The 27498-nt window shown below is 35.3% G+C and overlaps 2 protein-coding genes across 2 annotated transcripts in view; one reads left to right on the top strand and one right to left on the bottom strand.

The window, feature by feature from the left end:
- The first annotated feature begins 224 nt into the window (after positions 1 to 224).
- On the top strand, positions 225 to 1132 carry LOC139429969 (venom allergen 5-like). Its single transcript, XM_071196475.1, has one exon. The coding sequence runs from the start codon at positions 239 to 241 to the stop codon at positions 1088 to 1090; it is 852 nt and encodes a 283-aa protein (XP_071052576.1). The 5' UTR covers positions 225 to 238; the 3' UTR covers positions 1091 to 1132.
- The window catches only part of LOC111428030 (transmembrane protein 164), a 48298-nt gene continuing 21921 nt past the window's right edge, over positions 1122 to 27498 (bottom strand). Inside the window, exons 2-7 of the mRNA XM_023063424.2 lie at positions 7802 to 8199; positions 6937 to 7287; positions 6336 to 6452; positions 3472 to 3550; positions 3307 to 3407; positions 1122 to 3111 (exon numbers count right to left, since the gene is read on the bottom strand). Coding sequence (XP_022919192.1) covers positions 2866 to 3111; positions 3307 to 3407; positions 3472 to 3550; positions 6336 to 6452; positions 6937 to 7248 — 855 coding nt within the window. The 5' untranslated portion in view covers positions 7249 to 7287; positions 7802 to 8199 and the 3' untranslated portion in view covers positions 1122 to 2865. The remainder of the gene's footprint in view (positions 3112 to 3306; positions 3408 to 3471; positions 3551 to 6335; positions 6453 to 6936; positions 7288 to 7801; positions 8200 to 27498) is intronic.

Genomic DNA, 27498 nt, shown 5'->3' on the forward strand with positions numbered 1-27498 from the left:
TGCCGTCTTGTTGTCTTTGGAGTTGCAAAAATGGCAGTAAGAAGGACTTTCGAGTCTTCAGAGCACCACGAGAAAAAAAGAAAGGAATTTGGCCTAATGTTTTGGTTTGTAGTTTTAAATTTCCCCATTGACCGCCATCTATTAAAATCTATTACGACTAAAGAAAAAACTTTATGAGTTTTTTGATTATAATAAAATTTATGACAACAAAAAAATATTGTCAAAATTAAGTTAAAATATGATAAATTTAATAAAACTCTTCACATTTTCTACATTAATCAATATTGTTTACGATCAAACAGATTTTTGTAAAGCAAGATGTGATTTAAAAATTAACAATTGTTGTCGTTACAATTCGGTGGCGAAATCTTGTCAAGAATCATTTAAATCGATTCCGTTAAGTAACGAGACGTTAAGAAATTTTGTAATGAAACTGAATGTGATGCGAAACAACGTTGCGGGAGGTCTTCATGAACGTGACGAATTTAAGGGCGTCCAAGCCTCAAATATGCACATGGTAAGTTATAGTTTTGAACTACAATATTCGTCGAATTGTTGGGCGACTCAATGTAGAGTTCATTTGAGTCGGTGTAAAGCGGTTGCGGATGGTTTGGTTGCCGAAACGATTTTTCATCGAGCTTTAAAAGATAACGAACCGGAAGATGAACAAATTTTATTTGATAGTTTGGATTATTTCTTTTTTCAAGCGCGCGATTATATTAATATAAGCGAATATTTGGAAAATAATTTGGCGATTAAAGAAATTTTAAGAGGACCAGTTCAGTATGTTGGATGTACAGCGGTTGTTTTTTTGGAATTTAATATCCGCGTTGCGCTGGTTGTTTGCCATTATTTTCCTACGGTGAGGAAAATTGGTGAAAAAGTTTTCGAGAAAGGAGTACCTTGTAGTAAATGTGATCTAGATTTGAAATGTAGCACTCAAGCCAAGTATCAACATCTTTGTGGGAGAACAAGACCGATGTTTGAAGATATTTGGTATCCGTTGTTTCCACCTATTACAAATGCTGCAAGAGGGAATCGAAAAAATACACCAATTTTAATTGTATTATTTTTAATATCAATTAATTAATTATATTGTATAAAATATAAATAAGACAACATTTAAACTTTTTGAAAACAATTTTATTTCTCTTTATTATTTAGTTACATTGTAGTGAGTTTTCATAACATGTGAGCTAACTACTTGTCAGTATTTTTCCTGCTTTTCATCATTTCAAAATACTTTTTATGTATTGCTATAACATTTCATTCATTTTGTCGCATTTTTCTTTTAATTCTTACGTAAAGTAAATCGTTATTAACGTTCATTAAAACGTTAATTAATTACTTTTGTTAATTCTAATACTCAATATCTTTATTGCAAAATATATATTTTATTTTCCTTTGCAAATCTTAAAATAATTATACAAAAAAAAACTTCTTTTAGCAATATTAATGTACAAAGTTAAGCTAATTGTGTAATTTGTTTCATTTTTTTTTTGTTTTTTTTTTCTTGAGTTGGATTTAAACAATTTAAAGTGTAAAACTGAAAATTTTGTTTTTGAATACTCTATTTTCTTTTTAGCAATTTCTAGTCTATTTTTTGTATCAATCAGTAGTCCGCTATTATTTTAATTTAATTATAGAATGTCTATGTTTTCTTTTGAAAAACCTCTAGTTTCATAAAAAGTTGTGAGGCAAACTGTGAAAAGTTGTTTTATATCTTTATTCTTTGCAAAATGCGACTAGATTCGTTATATTTTAAGAATTAAAGAAACTTAATTTGGGTATTCATAAATTTTTAAATAAATTAGATTTATGTATACCCGATTCTACTAAGTATGTTTTTTTTTATTCTTATTCTTTTAATTATAAAGCTTCGTGGCGCGTTATTTAAATATAATACATACTTTTAAATAATACAGTATAACCTCAATATAACGGACTTCGTTAGAATGGTCTATATTTTTATTGAACTAAAAATAGAGACGCATGGTTAAACCCGAATGTTTCCAGTTCTAGGAATAGTCTAATGCTAGTGTTAGTTTTTATTTTAGTTGTTATTCAGCGTTATTTTATTGTATATTTTTCATTGAACTAAAACTAGAACTAACACTAGACCTAGAAGTAGAAAGTTTCGGGTTTAGCCGTGCGTCTGAAGATGGAAGGTTCTAGGTCTAGTGACTGTGCTAGTGTAAAACTAGAACTAACACTAGACCTAGAACTAGAATCATTCGGGTTTAGCCGTCTTGAGAGACGTGCGGCTAAACCCGAATGCTTCTAGTTCTAACTCTAGTATTAATTTTAATTTTGCACTAGCACTGTTACTAGACCTAGAATTACACTTATGGCTAAAACGGACACTCTCTTCCGCGTATTAACCCTTTAAATTGAGGTTTTACTTTACTTTTAATAAGATTAAAAAAAATATAATGTTATTTAAAGTTTAAAACTTTTCAGGTAGATTCAAATTGTTTTGATTACAATATTTTCACTAATAAAAACAAAATAAATAAATTATTTACAGGATCTTAAAAAAATCCTCATTAAAAACATAAAATTTGTATACAATCTTGTATTTTTTTGTTGCTGTACATCCTATTAATTAATAACCCTTAAAGTTATTATTTTTTGTTCATTTAAAACGATGTTCAATTACTTTAATATAAAGTGCTCGAGTTTCCGTTTCATATAATATGTATAATCTTATTATCCTTGTTTCCGCTCGTTTTGTTCGCCGATTGAGAAAAGAAAAAAGAAACAGCATCGTTATTGACTCCAGTAACGCGTTTACCTGTTATGTTATTGACTGGGCTAGGAAAAATTTAAATTGCCGCTTTCAAATTTTTGTTATACTTTTCTTTCTTAATCATTGTGTTGATGTGAGTGATCACCGTTTGTATTTGGCGCGTAAACTTCGCAGCACAGGGTTTTCTTTACTTTGGTCGGCCAAAATTGTGTTAGAAAAAACGTCGATATCAAACAGAATGCTTTACATATCAACGGGCATAAAATTGCCTGGTGTACAACAGCCGCAATCCTATAATAAGGTCCTTCAAACGGATCCAGTATTGCTGGACAGAGCATGTGATTTAAATTTACTTCAGTTGGCTGAAACGATAAAAAAAAGAAAAAGATTACTAAAATTATTATTAATGGTGACTAATTCTAACTAATTTAAGCGGAAGCTTTATAATCGTCGCCGTTGAATTATAAATGAGATGGAGGGGTTATCTTGAATACGAAATTTCAAAGTTTCAAAACTTTTCTAAAAGTTAAAAGCTATGTCATTCACGAAATACTTACAGCGGCGATTGTCTGTAGAATAACGAAATGATATACAATATTTATGTTGTAGCTGAGAACGTTCCAACTAAAATCCGAAAGCTCTTCTACATTGTAAACCCCTAAAAAAACAAAAAAGAAAAGAATAAGTTTCATTTTAATCTTAATACTTTATTCTAGGCGTACCTCCGAGTCGTAAAAGATAATAAGGCACTACGAACATCATTCCGTGCTGAATCCAGTAAATTGCCGCTTCCAGTGGCAACTGAAACGGAAAATTCACGTGATGACCGAGGACATCGTAAATTTAGTTCGGGAAAAAAGTTTATATGAACATGTAATAGGGTGATACATTCTGAAAAGGATCGTCGCGTCAAATTTTCTTGGAGACCTTCCAACTATACTAAAGGGAACCACGTCCTCGTTTCCTTTGCGGATATTTACGTTCTGATTTTTCAAGAGGAAGACAAACTTTCCCAATCAATAACAACATCGTGAATTATGGAAAGAGGGTAAAAGTTCTTTTTGTGTTACAGATACAAATCTGTTAGCTATAAATCAGTTAATAACAGAACCGTATTGTTTTGTCATGTGCAATGTTACGCAGTCTAGTTGGATATTATAAATCAACATCAACTACAGTTAGTGTAATTAATGGTTTCATCCCATATGCCGCATCGATTGGAAAATATTACAATATTTAGTGTATTCAATTCATAACGAATTATAATTTAATTGGTTATTTTAGGAATGCCTTGAGAACAATAAAAAAGTCAAACATCGTTAAAACTTTCAATTGGAGAAATTTCTGAATTCGAATAGAATGGAATAAAAAGTTGCAATAACTTGAAGGCTGCTTGAGAAGTTTGTGTAGTGTAGGAACGAAGAGATATTTCGGACGCAAAGATTGCGAGAAATCAATGAGAACCAGTTGAATCAGAGTTAATAATGAAAAATTAAATGCGTTCGTTTCATTTAAGTGATGGGAAAGATTTAGAAGTTCATAGGTTCACATGCTTTTATGAGTGAAATTAAAAATACTTTATTGTTTACTCCTTTGGTTTCTTGTCATCGATTAACTCAAGGTCACAGCAATGATTACTCTACCGAATCATTATTAGCAAAGAAAAATAGTGCTACCAGCCAAAACGATCGATGCCAACCCAACCTAACTCATTACAACCCAACCCAACCCATGTCGCCTGAACCTCATTTGTTGATTCAACATGACGTTTTTCTGCTACTCGATACTCTCAAATGAATATAATTTGTGATCTGATTGTCATAGTGAAAAAATGCAACCAAGTGCAAGTATATGGTTAACCCTGCGGCGACTATAATGGCTGCACACTGTATACTATAGCTTTCAACAAATGAGATTCTGGCTACATGGTTTGGGTTCGGTTGTGTTAGGTTGGGTTGGGTTGGCAAGGTTTTTCATTTGAGGTATCGGGCAACCATTTTGCAACTATAGTGTTTGAGGTTGATTTTGGATTTTGAAATGATTCTGGATGACCAAAATGTTATGTCATCAAGGGTACGTAGAATTGTAGGAATTACTTTGGCAGTAATTAAATCCTAAAGAGTGTTTCACGTGAGGAAGTTAAATGCTATACCTAGGTACTTCGTTGATGTTGATGATATGAAGAAGCGTGCTCCCTCTTAGTCAAAATCTGATTAATGGTAGTGTGAGTCAAATCTTACTCTGCCCTGATCACTCGATCTGTCCACCACAAGGATAATCTCTACGCACAAGGGCTAAATTCTACGCGCAATATTACATTAAGTTGTTATTGATTATTTTTAGACGCGCTAGGAAAAATTATTGCACGAAGTACTTGATACAACCGTATTGAGTGCAAACTTGTAGAAATAGCGCTTAAGTATTTACCTACCTCTTTAGATGCTGCATCTCAAGTGTTTTAATTTACATACCACATATTGACGAGAAAAACAGGGGCGTAAGTATCGTATTCAAACGAAGTTTTTGATATGGAGACACACTCACCAATATCAAAGGCGAAATTTGTAAGATTCTTTTGTGAGAAAGAAAATAATAACACATTTAAAGTAAAATATGTGTAACAGATATGCACAAACTGAACCAAAAAGGAGAAGAAAGGTGACAGAGGCCTTGACGTAGGTTAAATATGAACTAGGACACAAGTCCGCATACAAATGCGCTCTATAAAAACCACTGATGAAGATCATCGCTCACCATTTGTAACATTTCCAGAAGGCACCCGCACCCTGGAACAGATGAGGGTGCAATTCAAGCAATTTGGTGAAACAAGAACTTACTACACAGAGTAGTCGGATAAAGGTAAAAAAATCCAATTTCAAAGGCGCAGTGATAACACATCTTAAGAATCTTAGCTAAAAATAATCCGATGAAATAAAGTACGAGCTAACACTAAAGACGTTCAAACGATAATATAAGCTGTAAGTGTCACTTTTCAATTCTTAATTCTATAAGATTCTGATAAGTATTTCTTTCAAATTTAGACTTTATTTTCAGCAGTAATCGATGCTCAAAGTCAACCTTTGTTACTGCTAAGAGGAACAAAGCTTGGTCTCGATAACTGGTTATACACATTTCCACAAATAGAAGGATTCTGACATAATTTCAATGTCAAACCACCGTTAGATCATTATCGGTGTAGGTATTCAAAAGATCGGAAACACCTAAAGTGCAATTCTAGAAATTCTGGGAAAATGTTGGAGAGAGAAGAAAAATATAATATAAATAATCCGATTCGAATACGAGTTTTCAGAAAAATATGCTGTTTGACTTAAACTCCAGCTGCTACACATTTGCGTGATAGATGAAATATTCCAAAAAATATTCTATTGCGTCATTCAGACTGCGGAGAAAAATGCTTTGATGTCGTGTTAAATGCCGTTGTATTTGCCAATCAATTATTTCCGAAACCCAAACCCAACCCACTCCCATTTACATGACTTATTTTATTGGTATGCATATCTTTTATTTATAATTAAATAATTATTTTATGAATAAACATCGAGACAATAAAATTGTTTTCACTTACAATTCGTGAATCCGTCTCCGGAAACAAGAAAGCTAACAATGGTCCATTCAGCAGGTTAAGATGAAACCTGAATACAGCCGTCACCATTTTATTTGGAGATGCAGCTAATAAGTAGATCTGAAAACAATAATTAATTAAAATAAAAATGGGTTATGCATGGGTACAAATCGATTTATCTAGGAATTCATAATGGATGAAAGAAAGTTGTACGTCATCGCGGAAGGTCATCGGCGAGTTAATAACCATTGCCACTGACGCAAGTCATAAAATTATATGTGGAATCGATAGTTTCGAAAGTATTTTGTATCTTTTATGATGGAGTAGTAAAAAGAAAATTAAATTATGAAATTGATTGATTTTGATGATGGAAAGATACTTTGATGGGATTCAACGCATTGCAGGAACTGCCCAAAATCGGCACTCCTCAGTGACCGGCATAAGTAAAACCGCGTCGAATGAAAAGCATTGAATCAATACCCCCACCAGGCATAGCATATAAGCCAATGCAGATAATCTAAATCTACTTTTAATGACTACCTAATTTCAGTGCCAAAATTTAAAATTATATATTCCTATACAAAAATTATTTAAGCAAAATTACCTGTATTGCAGTAGCAACGTGACAGGGATTCAGCAGGTATATCACAGTGCTCGATGAGAACTTATAGCCTATTTCCATGCCCCAAATTAGGGACATGAGGACGAGAAGCGTCCTACGTCCACCTCTGTCTCTCCTGACATAGGCGGCTTCGGGTAAAGTTATCCTTGCGAATGCCCATCGAATCCCGGCCGCTGCCATCACCAAGACGATTGCCGTTTCCAAACGTCGCCACGTGGGATTTAGGAAATTCGCACATTCCGGACCTGCGTTTCTCGGCACCGTTTTATTCACACCGCTATAGGCCCAATCCATTTCTTTTTGGTACTTGATTTATCACTATTATTTTGGTTTCTAAAATAAATAAGTAATAAAAAAAATGTTGATCATATCGTTATCCTATAACAAATGAATACTACGTGTAATTATCTGCCATAAAAAATATTTTTGAATTATTAACGCAAAAAAGAAAATTTGATTCAAAAATGAACTAATAACATGTTGATTGCCGCGTGAACTACCCACGAAATATACGAGGAAAAGGGGGTACAAGTTAACGATGTAGAAAAAAAGTAATCGATTCGACAAGTTTACCCTCAAGCTTACGATAACCGTAAGGGTAGTGGTAAGATTGAACGATACGTTCCCACTTTCCCTTAGGTCCGCGACTTATTACCTACCTTTCCAGATTTCAAATAAAAAACTACCATCAAAACGCACGCGAAACCTTATTTCTCTTTCTACGAAATAACTAGATTAATTACCGTAACAAAAATTCTAAGGTTTCTAAGCTTTACAACAAAATAAAAGAAACGTCACTCAAAAAACTCTAAATTAAACTAATTATTACAGCAAAATTAATTCTTACCGAGTAGTAATTCACCATTTCTTATAATCACATTTAGGTGAGGACAGCCGTTAAAATTATTAATTGTTCCCCGTCATTTCTCTGCTAGATCTCGTACCGACCGAAAGCTCCCGTGAGCTTTCGCGAAAACATGGTCGCTGCACCGCGCGAATAAAGCTTGTTGCACTAGCGTCGAACGTTGAGCAATTGAGCCGGTTGATATGCAGACTTTGGCGCAGACTGCTCGACTTGCTGCATAGCACCAAGAGGTAGAGCTTCACGCGGACTGCCGCCTATTGAACGACGAGAGCTTTACGCGAAAGGGGATCCGAGGGAGACCCCTTTTGGATGAATTCAGCGAAAGCTCCAAAATTGCAGAGATTCACCCTTCGATTTTTCATAACAACATCTGGTGACATCTGCAAAAATCAAGAATTAACTTTTGAATGAGTAGAGATCTATACTTTTTATTTCGTTACAGGAATTAGTGATTTTGGAAAATTTGCGTTTTAGATTCTATGGGAATTATCGATTGAAATGTGTAGGTTTCAGTATGTTTATGGTGGAGTAGTTCTGCGTTTCATTACAAGGGGGCTCTATGTGTATAAAACATTTTCGTTTATGATATTTATTTAAAAAATAAGTTTTAAGAACATTTAGCTTTAATAAATAGAATAATGGAATGAATACATCAAGATTTTTATATTTTGCCAGATAAATAGTTTGAAGTTGATATTCCAATCTAAAGAAACACGGTAAAGCTTGCATTTATAATCGTTTATACTTACTACTACATCATTAAGTTTCGAGATTATTTACAAACACATGAGGTTGATATGGTCGTAGATGAGGTTTTTTGGAAGAATTGGTAATGATCCAGTTTTATCCGGAGTTTTGAATCGAGATGTTTGCCCCATGCATCTTAAAGATAATCATCAAATGTTTTATCAAACTGGTTATCTAGTACAACCTTTTTGCAACATTTTCAGGTCTCTAGTGAGATAATTGTCTCAGACTACCAGGATTTTGACTGCCAGCTGTACTCTTGCAGCTAGGTATTTGCCACAAGCAACATTTGCTTTGGAATACACATTCCAACTCATACCTTGGAATTTTGAAAGTTACTTATACAAAAATTTTTAAATATAGGTCACTCACTGTTGTTTGTAGTAATTACCAAAATCAACGTGTATGGGAATGAATAAAGCAAGGAGAAAGAGTTTGCAATACCTGTATAAATTTTATTTATATAAATTGATATTTACAGAAATAATTTGTAGACGAAGTTAATTGTACGTAAACTTCAGCTTGGCGAAGCACCAGGTACATTTGATATGTTTTTCAGATTTTCCTGTAATGATATATGGTCTCGGATGCGAAAAGAGGCGTATCGTGGATAAACAACTTTACGAGAACGACTGATAAATTCCGCGTACTCTGCCTTGACAAGAAATAATTTTTTTGTAAACATCACTTGTCGAAAATAAGGACTATTTAGGTCTAAAATTTTAATCTTAAGATAAATCTTCTATAAACTACTTTAAAGCAAAATAAAATACAACGAATTGTTCAGATTATTTTTACCACAGCAGAAAGCATGGGATACTCTTAGAAGGCATTCTGTTAGTTTAAAGATTTCTCTTAGCGATTTTTTGTCATATTATCTCATCATATCTCATTATATATTTTTCTCATGTTATGCCAAGAAGAGGTGAATCAAGTTTTAATAAATTGTTTAAGATAATACCAAGGAAGCTGATTTGAGAACTTTCAAAGCTCTCTCTGCAATCTTTTTGATGTTTCAAACTTTTTTGGCGGCAGAGTCTTCTTTAAGCATTATTCTCATTTTCATTGTGATGTTCTATATGATCTACATCGCATGTGGCAAAATGGTGTAATTCATGTGAAACATAGAGTTTAGTTGCTACAGCTCCTTTTTCGGCGCGTTCTATATCTAAACACAAGGATTATTCTGATAATGGCTAAAACAATAAAAAACCTTCCCAGAACAGCTGGAATGAAAATGGGAATCACATTAGTCCATGCCGACAACCTCAGCAACACCAAGAATACCAAATACTTAGTAACATCCAAGGAACCGATAAGATGTAAGCTGAAAATCGATTCCAAGATTGTCGAACAGGTGAGTCGCTTCAAATATTTATTTGGGGCAGAAATAAAGAGTTACAGAAACCTTTTAAACGGAGTGAGAGAATATAACACGATAATAACAGCCATCACAGCATACGTGGTAAAAAGAAGACCAGGTACAAACAGGACCCTACAAATGATGAGAACAGTCGAAATGAAAACACTAAGAAATATACAAGGCAAAACTCTGCACGAGAGAATACGGAACGAAGATGTCAGACAACAATGGAGTACAGAGCATAGGTAGATGGGTGAGACAAAGACGAAGATTTTGGGACAAACATATTAAAAGAATGGAAGACTATAGACTCGTTGAAAACGCCAAAATTAATAACCCAGTAAGAAGAAAAACACCACCAAAACGATGGCGAAAATGTTGGACCTCATCTTCCGGGGAGGATGTGGTGACATTGAGCAGGAAGTAGCCTACCAATATGGATATTTGGAGTTCTACCTACTTTTTTCTGCTATCATTACTGGAATCAGTGTTGCATTTCCTTATTAGTACTTCTGCTACTGTTATTCTTAGCAGGATCTTATTTTCTGATCAATTTTTTTGCGATTCATTGTCTTCTTATTCGTCTTGACCATCATTCGTATGCTGCGTATATGCTTTTAGTAGTGTTATTTCGTCATTGCTGCTGTCTGTTTTCATGGATTTGTTGAAATCATTTTGTGTTGCTCACACAGAGGTGTTTAGCCAATTTGCCTTTTAGCCAATTAGCCCTTTAGCCATACATTTGCACAAATTATATTTACTACCTTTGCTGGTATCATCGAGTTCCCGGCAGTCATCACAATTTCTTTGTCCACTTTCATTTGTTTCGTTTTATTTTTATTTGCTTCGACTATTTAAAAAATCAAAAATGTTAATAAAATCTATCGAATTGATTGGTACAGTTGTTTTAATAATTTTCCTTTTAGCTATACATTACCATGCCGTGGTTATTCATTATACACCCCTCCATCAAAACGGTACTCGGCACAAAATTGGCCTCGTTTAGGCCGACATTCATGGAATTTAATACATATATCAATTGTAATTCAATTTGAGAAGCGTGGGACCTCTGGCGCGGTCAGCCGCGCCACAATTTCCGAACCTGGTCGGTGGGGAAAGGGGGTGATGGTGAGGCGAAAATCATGCATAATCCTGGGATAACTCATTTACCAGAGGGCGCGGTCGTCTCTGCCTATTTGTCAGCACGACCCCCGCGGGGTTTCCCCGGTTCCGGAACGGAGAGAACCCTAGGCCCGGCTGACTTATTAGACGAATTAGGAGACAAATCATACGGGAATTTGATAATCTATCAATGAACCATTGAAATTCAAGCTGACCCTTTTGGTAATGAAAAATTTCGACGTTCAATTTTTAGTCGAATTTTTCTTTTTAGGATTGTTTTGACAGTTTCAATTTGATGAAAACAATTCTTTAAAGAGAGAGAAAATGGGTGCGTGGCACCCGGAGTCCATTAAACTTTTTCAGAGGTCCTCTAATTACGGGAACAATTAGCAAAGCGCCATTCCGACGCGCCAACCGCCTCTTCCCCTCCATTGGGGGGTATTAAAGCCAACTAAAACAGAACGCCGAAACCCCGACGAAAGTACACACGCGAACAATTATCGCGAATACTGCACGGCTGACCACTGCCGACGGGGCCAACGCGGTAGAGGTCGCTGCAAAGTCCCAATTAGCGTCATTAAACCGCCGTGTACGTGAGAAAATTCCGAACACCCCATTTCCCCAATTACGTTTAGTCGAATTGTAGCATCCAAAGGATTTCGATTATTGAAAAGAAAACTCAAACATGTTTTTTTTTTATTTAAATCAAAAAGAGAATTACAGAAAGATCAATAAGTTTTAATAGGGAGAAAATAAAAGGTGTTTTACCCAACTGATATATGGAGGATAATGTTGGAAGTAAGAAGAGTTTTCCTTCGGGGTTTTCCTGCTAATGTATTCGGGAACTGTCTCGATAATAGAAAACAACATCCCTGCGGTAATTCCAGTTGGTACGATCCTTTTATTCCAGTCCTAACGCCGGAAAACGTGGGTTTCTTCGCCAAAGAGGAAAAAAAAAGAAACAAAAATTAAACTCGACGATCTTTTCCGGGGGTTGTACAATGTAATTTGAACCTTTCCCTCTCGCATTTAGATATCTTAATGTCGTCCGTATCTAACTGTTTAAGAGTGAAAGATGTTCATCTCAAAAATATTCTTGAAAGAGACGAAAATATCTAAAAGAGATATTCCTTTCGTTTTATATTTTAACTTTTTCTATTTTTATCTTGGATACGTAGGTATTACGGGTGGGTTATCTTTTGTACTGGGGAGGCGAAATTAAGCCGATTTTAATTACGATTACGTGTGCGGGCGAGTCGCGAAAATCAGAACAATTAACGAGTTCCGGTTGAGGGGAATGAATTCGTTGAAACGATCTCGCAGTTCGGCTGAAAATCATCCCTCCGAATTCTACCGGTGTTAATTTTCCGACGACCTTTTCTGAATGATGCTCCTAATGTATGCAAGAACTTTTTAATTAATATTGTGTTCGGGTTATGACTGAAGTTTGGCGCTGTCGTCGTTCAACTTAAATGGAGCCGAATCTAATCGTCTCGGTAAATTATGGGATGACTTATAATTTTTTAAATTCAGAAATTAAAATTTCAATTTTTTTTTTAAGTTGAGATGTGAAAAAGATTTTAAGGGGGTTTTCTTTGTTAGCTTTTTAAACAATAATTTTTCATAAAGTCTTATTAAAGTCTTATTGAAACGTTCGAGTTTAGCCGCACATCTCTCAAGACGGCTAAACCTGAATGATTCTAGTTCTAGGCTTATTATTATTATTGCTGCCGGGCTGAGGAGGGCGGCCCCTCTCGTTCCCGCGACCTATAAGATCTATTGTAACTTTAGCCCTCCAAAGGTTTAGGGCAAATGTAGGTCCTTAATGAACCTTAGTATTGTCCTGAGGTCTTGAACCTTTATGTCGGTAGGTAACAGGGGAGTTTTACCGAAGACGTTGTGCCTTAGACGGCCTCTGGCGACGCAATTGCAGAGTATATGTTCAGCAGTTTCTGACTCGTCGTTGCATAGTCGACAAGTTTGATCCTCAGCTTGTCCAATGTGGAAGAGGTGGTATTTTAGGGGCACATGGCCGGTCAGGTAGCCTGAGAGCGTTCTTAGATCCCCTTTGCTGAGGCATAAAACCTCTTCGGTTTTGTTTTGCGACGGAGTTATCATACTCTTCGCTTGTCTGTGACCTGGAAGTTCTTTCCAGCGTAAGGCTATCTTTGAAGCCTCCCAGTTGTTGATTATTTGTTTTAGGTGGCTTTTTTGTAGTCCACATCCAGGTTGGGGTCCAATGAAGGGCGTGTTTGCTGCCTCTTTGGCCAGCTTGTCGGCCTTCTCATTGCCCTCAATGTTGCTGTGACCTGGAACCCACCATAGGTCACAGCAACATTGAGTGCAATGAGAAGATTTCTAGGCTTAGTGTTAGTTCTAGTGTTAGTGTAAAACTAGAACTAACACTAGACCTAGAACTAGAAATATTTTGGTTTAGCCGTGCGTCTGAAGACGTACGGCTAAACCCGAAGCTTTCTAGTTCTAGGTCTAGTGTTAGTTCTAGTTTTAATTGTTATTCAGAGCTAGATTGCTGTACTTTTTTGTTGATCTAAAAGTAGAACCAATACTAAACCTAGAACTAGAAACATTCAGGTTTAGCCGTCTTAAGAGACGAACAGCTAAATCCGAATGTTTCTAGTTCTAAGTTTAGTGTTAGTTCTAGTGCTAGTATTAACTTTAGTTACAGTTGTTATTCAGAGTTAGATTGTTGTATATTTTTCATTCAACTAAAACTAGAACTAACATAAGACCTAGAACTAGAATCACTCGAGTTTAGCCGCACGTCTCTCAAGACGGCTAAACCCGAATGATTCTAGTTCTAGGTCTAGTGTTAGTTATAGTAAATAGTGCTAGTGCAAAACTAGAACTAACACCAGACCTACAATTAACACTTTACCTAGAACTAGAATCATTCGGGTTTAGCCATCTTGAGAGACGTGCGGCTATACCCGAATGCTTCTAATTCTAGGTCTAGTGTTAGTGTAAAACTAGAACTAGTACTAAACCTAGAAGTAGAAAGTTTCGGGTTTATCCGTGCGTCTTTCCGGTGAATTATGGGCTATCTTGTAATTTTTCAAATTTAGAAATTAAACATAACTTTCTTTGAAGTAGAAATATGAAAAAGATTTTCTTTGTTAGCTTTTTAAACAATAATTTTTCGTAAAGTCTTATTAAATGCTTCTTTTTAATTTAGATCTTTCCTCCGAGAGATGAAATAAAATTTCCCTTGTTAAACGGACTCAAGTTGTTTTTCAAGATTGCTGCTGTGTCGTTTTTGTATTGCAAAATTTCCAAGTGGAATGAGACGCCGCTTACTCACCCCGTAAATTTGCATAATAGCCATGAATATGAATATTTCATTTCGCTTTCAAAATAGCTCCGGGTTTTTGTGGCAGGTTCTCTTTACTTAATTGATCGTTTGGCATAGTTTAAGGAAAAACCTGGACTTGGTTCGCTGAGATGGGGCCACGCATTTAACATAATGGGTAGTTGATTCGCCCTTCGCGTCCCTAAGACCAGCGCAAGATTAACTGCAGTTTGGATAATTTCAACCTCGTGCTGAGAAGTTGTTCGTGCCCGAACTTTGGCTGGAGTTCGTTGGTAAAAATTCCATACTCGGCAAGTTTTTAAATTAACACCGACAAACAAATACCTGCGGCCGACCCGGTGGAAAACTTCTTCCGGAAATATTCCGCTTTCGGCGCATCTCTCCGCCCCTACTTTGGGGAATATTTTCCAATAAATTTGCCCTTAAAGCTTTTAGAGTTTATAAGAAGTGATACCAACGAAAGATAATTTAATTTTTCTCTTCGAGGATGCCCTTCCCTTTACAATAGCAGGACGAAAATGTTATTGGTTTTCTTCAAGCCTTTAACAAAATAATTTCGGTTTAAATCTCAAGAAAAAGTTTACGAAACGAAGTGTATTCAACTCTGGTTAGTGTTTATCCATTTCCTTGTCCTTTACAGTAGATTTTCTGGGCACTTAAGGGATTTAGCTCTGGTGAAAAAACAAGCTGAGGGTTGTTTGCTTTTTCTTGGTTTCGGGAATAGAAAGAAACGATTCAAGTACAACTTCAAGAAAAAGAGGCAAAGAAATTGATTGATGATATTTGCTAATTAACTTTAAGTATTTATTATTATTTTTTTTTGTTATATGGAAAGAAATCAATTTTACAAACATATTCGTGACACCACATACAAATATTCAAATATTTATACCCTCTCACCTTTTGCAGTCGTTTGTATCAAACATTTTTTTTTGAGATAAAGAAAGAAAAGGGGGCGAATATTGTTTATGATTACGGAGGGTTGAGAGAAGAGGCGTTGAATCCGGTGGACGCGTCATCCTGGGACCCCATTGTTTATCTTGACACTCGATTAGGCCTTCGCCCCCTTTTGCGATAAACAAATGCGACGCGTCTTGTCATCCGAGTGAAACGAGGCGTGCCATTTTTTATCCTTTTTCCGCGTTCGAGCGACGTTCGAAACGTTCGCTCGTTTATCCAACGCGAATAGATTTCGATTGTTCAACGCAAGGCCCCCCGGCGAGCTCGCAAGCGACACACACAGGAAAAACATGAATTTCCATAAAACAGCGTCGCGGTTAAAACTCTTAAGCGGATTAATTAAAAATTCAAATTTTCTAACGCGCCACAAGAAAAACCGTCGGTGTTTTTGCGTGGACAAAAAACAAAGTTGTAATCGAATTACCGAAAATTAACGGCGGAAGCGAATCGTCGCCCCTCTTTTAACACGATTAAGACGAATTTTTGTCGCTCGCCGTCGTTATGCAAATGTACGTTTAACTCCGGAACAAATTATGCAGGTAAAGGTGTTCATTTAATAAGCGCCTCCCGTAGACCAACCTGATGTAAAACCACCACAAACGATGGGTGGTTTCCAAAATTTTTCATCTAACTAAACGGTCGATACGCTCAATTTACTATGCTAATTTTACACTTTTTTTGCAAAGTCAGAAAAAACATTTTTAACGCTATGTGTGTTGTAGTTGAAAATATATAAGAATTTACAAATGTTTATTATTTGACACTAAATCTTCATAAAATTTGCTTTAAAATGTTCTTTATATCATGATGATATCACCATTCGTTCTTGAGATACGATCTTTTTAAATTTATATGTCATATCTTTAACAATAAAAAATGCAGAGTTGGGTTTAAAAAATCATATCAACGACGTTTATGGAAAATAAGAAATTATTTATGGCACATTAAATCTTTATCAAATTTTCTTCAAAATATTCTTTATTTTATGATGATATCTCGATTCGGTTTCTGAGATACGATCTTTTTAAATTTATGTTATATCTTTAACAATAAAAAATGCAGAGTTGGGTTTAAAAAATCGTAACAACGATATTTCTTATTTTTATAAAATCTTCAACAAATTTGCTGGACTTAACAGTTCCATTTTATGTACATATAAGTTTAAAACAAATTAAATTTACTTATTAATATTTGTTATTACAACAAATACAACAAACGCAAATAGATGCACACAATTCAATTTATGTTTTATTGTTAGTTGTTAATTTATGTTTTCGAAGTTTCGAAACCACTGTTTATATTTATTGTTGATCATCTTTTACGGTCAACTTGTCAAATTACAGCGTTGATTAATTTTTTATGGGATGTTTACAAAATAACTCAACGGACTTAATTGAATATCAATTATTCCGATATTACTATTTAGCCTGAAAACCTTCCGAGGTCAAATGGTCTGGCAAAATAAACACGTGCCGACATGATATTCATAATTTAGCTTAATTAAAACCGGCTCAAAACCGCAATAAAATTAAATGTAAATACGCGGCTGTGTTTCGTTAATTACACGCGTCCGCCGTTGTATTATTTAATATTTTTAATTGCGTCCAGTGCGCAAATAGAACTTGCGCACACCTCGTCGTCTACGTTTTTCTGTGCTGGAAAATTTGCAGACACGTTTACCTACATGTACTGCTGCATCTTTAATTTCGGCTAATTGACCGAAGTAAACCTGGTGCGGTTTGCGTCCCCTTGTAGCTCCGTTGCTACCCTAAACCCTTTCAAGAACCTTTTGCGTTGGTTAGCGTCGCTTTGGGAAATCATTCCGGTGAAAATCAGGCTCGTTCAAGCGTGTTTATATGCACGATAATCTACCTAAAGGATTAAAAGTAGCTGGAATTAAAATTAAAATGGCTAAATAACATTTCAATAAGAAATCATTTTTTTAAGAAGACGATGAAGTTAATCGGTCGAACTGAAAACAGTTAAGTAAACTGGTCGAGAGAAATGGACGTCATTGTCCAGAGTAAGTAGATTACTCTTGCGAGCGCTATTCATCGACAAAAATATCTTTTCACTTTCGTCCTTATCGTTGGCCTTTGTTGGACTGCAGATAGAAAGTTTCATTTGCCGTCTACAAAAGGAAACAATCCGCGCGCGCCCGGAGCCTTTGTACCCAACGAAACCAAAGCCCTTCTTAATTTTCGCACAATACCAAATAAATCCGACTTCTTTGGGCTTTTAGAGGACGCGGTCGCTTGTCACTAATTTCATTTTCAACAAGTAATTGGCAGGTATCGTAAATTATATTTCTAAATTTTAGTACGAAATTCCAACCGAAATTTGATTCATACTAAATTGGAAGACATTCATTTCCTTTTCCAGAAAATCTCTCTCCGGTACCATAAAACATATTTCGACCGCAATCTATAGATCGAGAACTTAGTAAAGCCGAGACTTGCACTAACTAGATTTCCTACGGAAGTTAAATGCGGTCTCACCCATAGCCACCATCGTCCGGAAGAAAACCATGCAAAAGAAAAGGCGTCTTCTTCGGTTCGCAAAAACCTCGCGATAACTCAATAATTCGGTGACGTCGTCGCCGGGGCGCCTCTCTAATGGGACCCCGGAGGGTGCGGCCTCCGGGATATTGCATTATGAGAAAGAGTTATTTCTGCTGAACATTGCGGAATATTGCGGCCACAAATGTCTCATCCTACAGAAACTGTCATATCAGCAAAATTACGTTTTGAATACATTGAAGTAAAAAAGAATGACTCTTTAACAATACAAGCTTTGTAAATTAAAATTTTGAATAAAAAATAATTAATATCCTCTCTCGATGTGAATTTCAATTTCACATAAAACGTACGAACAACCCAATTAATAAATTGTTTCGAGTGACATTTTGGCGCAGTAATTTTTTACTATTTCGTTGATTTCGTGTCGCAATCCTTGGTAACGATAAATCCGCTAAAATATCGTTTGATTGACCAAAATTGTCAGTAGCGTACGTGCCGCTAGGCTCTCTAACCATATTGGCGTATTATTTTAATTGGACAAAGCTCAGCCTGCCATAATTAAATCGACAATCAGATGAGGCAGTTATGTTTCAATAATTCCTAGTATTCCGTACAATATAAAGCGACGAAATCCACAAAAGAAAACATACATTTCAAAAATCAAAGGGAAACCCTCGTTTGTAAATATGAGTGTTATGTAACGGCAACTCGAAATAATTACTCGTCTCGTCTCGTTCCAGTTTTTCTTTTTTTTGCTCTCCATCTCGACAGCACTGATATTAGCGAAAAATTGCGGTACGTTTTGGACAGACCGTTTGTATATCGCTAAGTTTAATTACGAAGTGGTCGTTAAAAGTGTGGATTCACACCGTAAACGTATTTTCCAACTTTTTCTCTCTTTCTAGCACTAATCGCATTCGCGAGTTTTTCCGGTCGAGGAGTGTGAGAAAATCCTTTTCGCAAACCTCCGAAAAAAAGAAAGGACCATGGTGTAAAGCAGATTGACGAATTAAAGTGACGAACGCTCGGTTTGGGGCCGTAATCAATCTTTATCGCGTTGATTACATCAGTGGCGAGAAATCGTTTTTCGAGGTAGTAATATAATTTTGCTTGTGAAGCTATGGGATTTAGTAGCCCTTCTTCTTCTTGAATAGGAAACGTTGAATAGACTTTCTTTTTAAACCAGCTGGGATTTTCACAACGTTTTTTCAACGAAAATATTTTTATCTTCTTTTATAATTTTTATAACTTTATCCTTTACCACTTCACATACATACAAAATTATTTGCTAAAAAAAAATTATTTAGTAAAATATATTAAGTGCTCTTCTCTAAAGATTTATATGAGATGGAAATATTCATTATCTCACGTTATGTGCCATCTCGCGCAGAGACAGGGTACTCTTGAGTTTAGGCCGCGAGTTAAAACGCAAATGTATAGGGCGCCCTAAGCTATGAATTTTGAACAGCTTGACATCCAGGTGGGTAGTATCTAGTGGTGATGGAACCGCACTGACTGCCGACGGTTAATGGAAAGCGCCATGCATATTTATGGGGGCCTGAGGGCGCCTTAAAACACCGTGTCGTAGAGGCCACCACCCCGCGGTATCCACGAATTAATTATAAATGACATGCACATCTATAGTACAGTAGTTTTAGAAGCTTTATATCAAAACACAATAAAAAAAACAATTATTGAAATTATTTAAGAATTTTTAACAAGTTTTATCTTTATATGTTGGGCGCCAAAGTAAAGTACTTAGAAAGTAATCAGATAAACGAAGTGCGTTTGCAGAAGAGTAAGGTGCCAAAGTAAAGTATTTGGAACGGATCATTTGAATGGACGTGGATAAAGAAATGCCTTAAGATATCAAGACTGAGGTTGGGATTTTTTATCACATCTTGTTATATGACATAATTGGTATAAATTATTGTTGAGACACCTTCAGAATTCTGTCAAAACTGTTATCGGCTATATTTAAGTTCTGCTGCTTGTGGAATGCTGGTGATAACTTAATCTAAAGAATCAGCTAAGTCTTTTGGAAGGATATAATACGTTGTAATTTTGAACTTGTCATTATCTAATATTCTGGAATGATGCATAGAAGAAGAAGGTTAAAGGGGTTTTTGTGTAAAAGCAGAAAATTAACACTTTACACCAATTTTCCTAAGTCTGCTTTCTTTATTGTATATAACAATAATTTATTGTCTTCAGAAGATTACAACATTAAAAAGAAAAGAACAACATTAACCATAACTAATGTAAATCTTACCCCTAACTCCCCTTCCAAGATTTATATATCACACTATATTATACTATTATACTACTCATTATATTTAGCACTGATGTTCTCCTAGGCTTTATAAAATATGTTGATGAACCTCAACTTGATGATTCAAAATTCAGTGAATTAGCTCCAATTAATCTATTGTAGTGAATAGACATCTTCAACGACATGGTACGAATTAGATAAAATCGATTGCTTGTCCTTGCTATGTTGGAAGTACAATAGCTATCATTTGCGCTCTGACAACATTAAAGCAGTTTAGGTAGTAAGTTGAGGAATTTGATCTGAAAATTTAATGCCAACTCAAACAGCAACACAGAATTATAACAAATTTTAAGAAAATTTCTAACGGGAAATTTAATATTAAGTTAAAGAAGTTTAATTTGTGTCCTAACAACGTTAAAGAACAATTTTAAACTTTTATTACAGAAGTTTTGCACAAAGCCAATGTTGGAGTGATGTTGAAGAATGTATGGGCTGCAGTTCGGTGAAGCAGGAGACGATGTAGAGAAATGTTAAGATGTTGAAGTACCCAATACTGAAATCCAAAACTGAATTCAAGAATTGCAAGTTGTAATGACGGTATTGGAGAAACCCAGGGACGCTGTTAGTAAATATTAGGGATGGCATTGAAGATAACAAACGGTTTCAAATGAAGATTTTTGTAGGCATAGCTTGGATGCATTAGAATTGACTTTGAATCCTAACAACATTGAAGAAACTTCATCAAACCGCAAAATTAGAAGCAAAAGATTACCATCGAGCTAAAGAACTTTGTTAAAATTATACACAACCCAGCAACTTCATCAAACTCTCAATTTGATGATTATGAAATTTCATTCAAACTTGATTGGAAAGTTTGATTTTTTAAAAAACCCAACCAATAAAATATTCTAACTCTCATAAAACAATTTCATTTAAATTTTAGATTTAAATTTTGTGTTAAGAAAAAAAAACTTTACTGAAACTACACCAAAAGTTTAATTTTCTGCAAATAATTTAGCATCGTCTTAAGAAATTTAAGTTAAAGCGGTTAAATTTCAAGAATTTTCCCGAAACTTGCAGCTTTATCAACAATATTTAACATCACTCAAAGAAACTTCAGCAACTCTTTAAATTTTTAATGAAAGTTTCATTATAATATAAGAAACTTTAATATTATCTCAAAAAGTTCAATGCCCACTTGAGCCAATTTTATTATAACCTTAGTTTCGAATAAGAGTAATTAAAGAATTTTTATTAAAATCCAAGTCCTAGAAACTTTTTGTGTCTATTTTATAGAATTTTATCTCGATGGATAAGAAGCAAGTTGATATTAGCAAAGCTGGCTTACTTATAATTGGAAAAAATGCTGAAAAATATTTCTTTATAAAGATAAATCATTTCAGACAGAACGACTTCCAATTAAAGTGAAAATAATACTGAGTATTTCATTGGTAATATAATATGTTTGTGGAGTTTCTAAAACATTAATCAAAAAGTGAAGTAATAAACTGGTGGAAAATAGTAGTTGGGTGAAGATGTGGAAAGTAGAAGAAAGAAAAGCGAGAGGAGTTTTCTACCTAAACGCAAATAGGGGCATTAACATCGTTTCGCCAGCACTGTTGCAAGTTATAAAAGTTCGTACCCACGCCCAAGTTCTCTCGTTCGGAAGCTCCCTCTACTTGCCGCGAAATGAAATTGTTAGGAAATTCAATTTTTAATTTGCATTAGACCGGCAAACTGGCCGGAAATACGGCCGACGCTCGTCGAGATAAATTACGATGCTGAAGGGAGGCTCTACATCTCTCCACGTGTGATATATTCACGATACAGACGGGGGTGGCCCGGAACGGCATAAATATTTATGGGTGCATGAAAAATAGATAGTTTGAACGGTGAACCTTGATAAGGGGTACGGCAGATCCGGAATTAGATTGCCAAATCTATTAAGGAGAAAGGTTGATTGTTAAAACGGGATATCAAAAAATCTATAAATCAGAAATAATCTATCAAAAGTTGATGTATTTATGGAATGTGAGAATAAAAAGTTACAATTTATACCAATATATGCGGATTTATTTGATACCATGAGTTATTGCATCAACAAATGCTTATTCTGCATTTTGATGAGCTATAATATCAATATACATCTATTCAAGCAGCTAGGATCTACCAACTTGTTGGCAACATAAGCTATCGCATTGCCAAATGCTAATTCTGTATTCTGAACTCTGCCAAAGTGTTGGCAGAATCAGCTATTGCATTAACAAAGGCCTATTTTGTGTTCTAGAGCTATGATATCAACAAACACATATTCAGCCATCTAGAAGCATATCCCTTTTTGACCCTATTCAGTAATGCATCCAAGAATTAGTAGAAGTAGCTGATTGTCTTTTTCTTCCTTCATGGCATCTCTCATGGCACTTAATTTTGCCAAATCTATTATGGAGAAAGGTTGATTGTTAAAATGGGATATCAAAAAAATCTATAAACCAGAAATAATCCATCAAAAGTTGATGTATTTATGGATTGAAAGAATAAAAAGTTACAATTAATACCAATATATGCGGAATTACATAATTAAATTTGGTGACTATTATTTGTAATTTAAATCCATAAATTTAATTTACGTTACTAAACGGAATTACCGCATTGATATAACAATTGTAATAACCAGTTCCTGTGATTGCGGCCAACATACGCACGGCGACGTTTCGAACAATATGCGAGGCGTACATCATTGGAAAAATCGGAATATAAACGTAACTCGATGTATTTGTTAATGCGCGAATAAATCCGCGCAACTACAATTTTGTAACGTCAACGCATAAACGAGAACGTACCGAATGAAATATTATGAAATAACTAAAATAATATTTTATAATTTAGTTTTTCGTACATTTCGTAGGATTTAATAATAATTGATGTTGATTATCCGATTGCGTTCAAAATCGAACCAATACTCCCTCTCACATCAACTCATCTCGTTCATTCTGTATCCTCTCTTTTCCACTTTCTCGTAATTGGAACGGGAGTTGAACTAGCGCGCTTGCACTGGGACCTGAGATTGACAAAAAGGACGAAGGCCGAATTATCTCGAGGGCTATTTGCCGTACCGCTATTTCTCACGTATACGCCGTTTCGGCGTTATTACGGCTTTGCAACTCGTTCGAAACCCAAAACGACGACCGTCGTGGGTAAGATATGTCGTGACTGAGATAAATTCGTTGTATTTCCCCTCTGGACACAACCAGGTCGGGTGAAAAATTTAAAGGCACCGTTCATATTCCGACAAAATTACCTGATGTTTGTCTTCTTTTCTTTTTTATTTAAAGCTCAAGATTGAAACGATTAACATACATAAAAGCTCTTTTATTTCTTTTCATACAATTGTAGCAAATGGGGATATAATTCTTTTTCGGGTAAAATTGATAGAATATGCCAGCGGGGAAGTGGATCACCCTTCCCCTGCTGCGGAAAATTTTTATTGATGGCGTCTTTGTAAGCGACAATTCAAATATGTTGGGAGCGTGGTATTGATATCCGAGGAAAGGGCAGAGAATAGATGACTGATTTAGTCATACAATTGAGTTTCGTCTCTGTATAAGAGAGAGAGCTGGACTATTGCCAATGCGACGTACTATAGGAAAATATGGTTTGCATTTTTATAAGGAAATCTGAAAGATATTGGGTTCGAATATTTTATATAATATTATAAAAAATTTTAATGATTTAATGATAGATATTACCAAATAGCTTCATATACACAAAGCATGCAAAAAGAGTGTATTCTACAAAACTCTTCTTATAGACACTAATTTTCGTAATGTTTGAAATTCCTGAGCATCATAACAATTGATAGCGGTCAACGAATTTAAAAGTACATTTTGATAACATTAGAACGCTTCTATTAGTAGTACTAAATTTGTAGTTACAATTTTTTCACTGTTTTGCATGAATAATTTTGTATGACGGGGTGGTACTTAGTAAATTTTTTCTGTCAGAAACCTTTCTCAATATTCTGTGATAGTCACCAACATGAGAATACATATGTTTGGATCTTTGACTCTCTTCTTGTTAGTTCTCAAAAGAGTATCATTTTCTTTTCCTCTCTTTGCAAACATTGCTTTTTCAGCTTTTTCATATTCCAGGTTATGCCATGCGTCTATTAAAACACTGTCTTTATAAAGCATCAAAATCAATTAACGTAGAGGTAGATTCAACCAACTAGTTGATTTACCGTATATGCTGTCTATTACTTCTACCCTTTTTTGCCTAGTTGCATAATCCTCGGTGTGTACCTATTCCTTTGGAATATGTCTTTTAGAAGTCGTTGTTTCTTGTTGAAACTTTTCTAATCGGATAATGTTGTACCACTTTGGAAAAGAGTGGGAATTTCGAACAGTTTTTGCGGTCGGTTGGGTTCGGTTGAGTTGGTCTCCATGAGCTATTGCATCAACAATCACCTATTCTGTATTCTAAAGTCTGCCTAGTTGTTCGCAGCATGAGCTATTGCATCAAAAAACGCCTATTCTGTATTCTAAAGTCTGCCAACCTATTGGCAGCATGAGCTATGATATTAATAGACATCGATTCAGCCAGCTAGTATCTGCTAACTTATAGGTAGCATGAGCTATCATGAACAAATGCTTATTCTGCATTTTTAAATCTGTCAACTTGTTGGCAACATTAGCTATGATATTAATAGACATCTATTCAGCTAGGATCTGCCAACTTGTTGGTAGCATGAGCTGTTGCAATACGAAACGTCTTAAATAAATCGAAATATCTTTAATTTTCATATTTTGTTGCTTTACATATTATATTTCTGACCACTAGGAGTCAAAAGTTTTCTAAGTTTTCATAAGTCTTGAATGATTGTACCATCCCATGCATTTCATACTTTAATCTATAAGGAAACACTTCTCACTTGAAACTTTACCAGATGCCGTTATTTCTTTTTTTGAGATTTATTCTTTTATAACAATATTAGAGACACTACTAACTCACTTACTTCAACCACAGAGGTACGAAGAATATAATTTCAATTTGCTGAAGCTAACAATCTAGATCAACGTTCCGCAAACTTTTTTAGGTAACGACCCAAAAATATCAATAAAATTTTAATGTGACCCATAAGAAGTTAAATCTATTATTAAATATAATACTTATGATGATAATAGATATTTATGCGACCCATTTTTCAACCCAATGATTGCGATTCGCTGATCTAGATCATGGTTGGCCAATTTACCAACCTGAGAAAAAATAATAAAAATGAAGAAAAATCTGAAAAGTGCAAAGAAAAGGAAGAAAAAACATACATTACACAAAAAGACTTGCGAATCACTAGAAGACGACAAAAATGTTTGCTGTATGTTGTGTAAAAATGCCTGTTTTATTTCTTTTTTTGTGTAGATGCGGTCGTTAATAATTAAATTTAAACTTGTTTGACATAATTTCGTTTTATGATTAAAACCTTACAAACTGTTGCCTGTTTTACCTTAACATGACTCACTTCTCCTGCTCTCCCCCACATCTATTCAGGCAGGTAGGATCTACTAACTTGTTGGCACCATGAGCTATTGTATCAATAAACGCTTATTCGGCATTCTAAAATCTGCCAACTTATTGGCACCATCACCTATAATATCATAAGACATACATTCAGCCACCTAGAAGCTATCAACTAGTAGCTGATTGTCTTTTCTGATTGAGCAATAACTCCCATCAGTTCTGCATTGGGCTAAAAAATGATTATGTTCTCATTTTTTGAAGTATGATTATATATAATTAAAAACAAATCGTGATCATTTTACAAATGTTGCTTTTGCAAATATATTGTTAATGTTGTTTTAAAATATTAATTAAAATTGAAATTAAAAAATGATGTTTTTATGTCTGATATACATAAAATTTTAACTTTATTCATGTTTGGATAGTCTTCACAAAAAACGTAGTCCTCTGACGGAGTCACTTTAGATAAACACACCAAACTACCAGAAACTGCCGTCAGAGACATTTGTAACTGTTACATATTCAGTTTGGGCACCGCGGTTGGTTTTTACCAACGACAAAAAGCGGTATGGTCAAAGTAAGGGGTCGCCACGTACGCGACTCTCCGCATGAATATGCAGGGGGTACAGTTTCGGAACTTGCCGCGAAGTTCCACGGGCGAGCCTTTCGCCGAATTAATAAAGCCCCGTTTTCATTAGGTTTGATTTATTCCCAATTTGTCGGCGTCGTTCTTTAATTAGTTCGTAATTCGCCAGGGCGGGTCGGCAAATTCGGGCGAAGGCGCCGGGTAAATAACGCAAGGCCCGGTTATTAATTGAGAAATTTGAGGAATTAACGTGGGCGAAAGTGGTATAATTAATTTTCGACCAATACCCGCGGATAATTTTACCAAATTACGCGTGAGCGTGTTATGGTAAAAAAAAAGTCGCCAATTTAGGTTGAAATTTTCGAAATATCGCTCGGCCAGTGACAGAGTTCTAATTTAATGTAGGGAGCACGAGTAACAGCGCACCCCCTGGCGGACGTTCGGGTATCGTCAGCGCACCGCTGTGCCTCTGTTTAATATATCATTCGCCGGGGGCGCTGATGTATGGTCCCGCGCGAGGTATAAAACATAAATCAAAACCTTGACGTAACAAGATACTAAATAAATGAGCGTAGATATCTCCTGTTATTGCCCGCGTTCTTCCGTGTCATCTATACACTAAAACCCATACGTTCAAAAATGTTACTACAAAAATAACGTTATTGATCTCTTTTCAACCGCCAAACTTGCGCTCTACCAGGCGTGAAGACGGTTTTCACGACGATCTGGGTATACATATCCTTAAGGAACTCACACCCTTTCCAAAAGCCGTCTCCCTAAAGACCTCATCCACACGAATTCCTGATTCAAATCCCAGAAATATCGAATTGCGTAGTATCTATTCCGGTTGTTATTTAACAGTACTTTTTATCAAAACGAATTTATTTTCCGGTAAGCTCGAAAATAACTCGACCAAAAAATCCTAACAAATGATCACAGATTGACCGGTTTAGCGTATTCGATGTGCAGATGCTATTCATTCCTCTTTCACACTATGTGATGTTATTTTCAGTCGATAATTAAGCTTTAGCTTTTGCGCTTTGATACCAAAAAAAAAGTGTGTATATCAAAAAATGTAATCCGCTGCAATATCCAAAAAGAATTAGCTTATTCAAGTAATAAAAAGAAAATAATCATAACAGTAACATAGCAATTACATATATCATCGTTTTCTCTCGCCTCTCTGAATTGTTTTCGGGATTACGTAATTGCGGTCGTAGGCCGTAACTGTAACGGCTGCGAAACTGAAATTCCAACCGTATTTTTGT

Source organism: Onthophagus taurus, chromosome 6 (genome assembly GCF_036711975.1).
Source record: "Onthophagus taurus isolate NC chromosome 6, IU_Otau_3.0, whole genome shotgun sequence".
NCBI classification, from domain to species: Eukaryota; Metazoa; Arthropoda; class Insecta; order Coleoptera; family Scarabaeidae; genus Onthophagus; species Onthophagus taurus.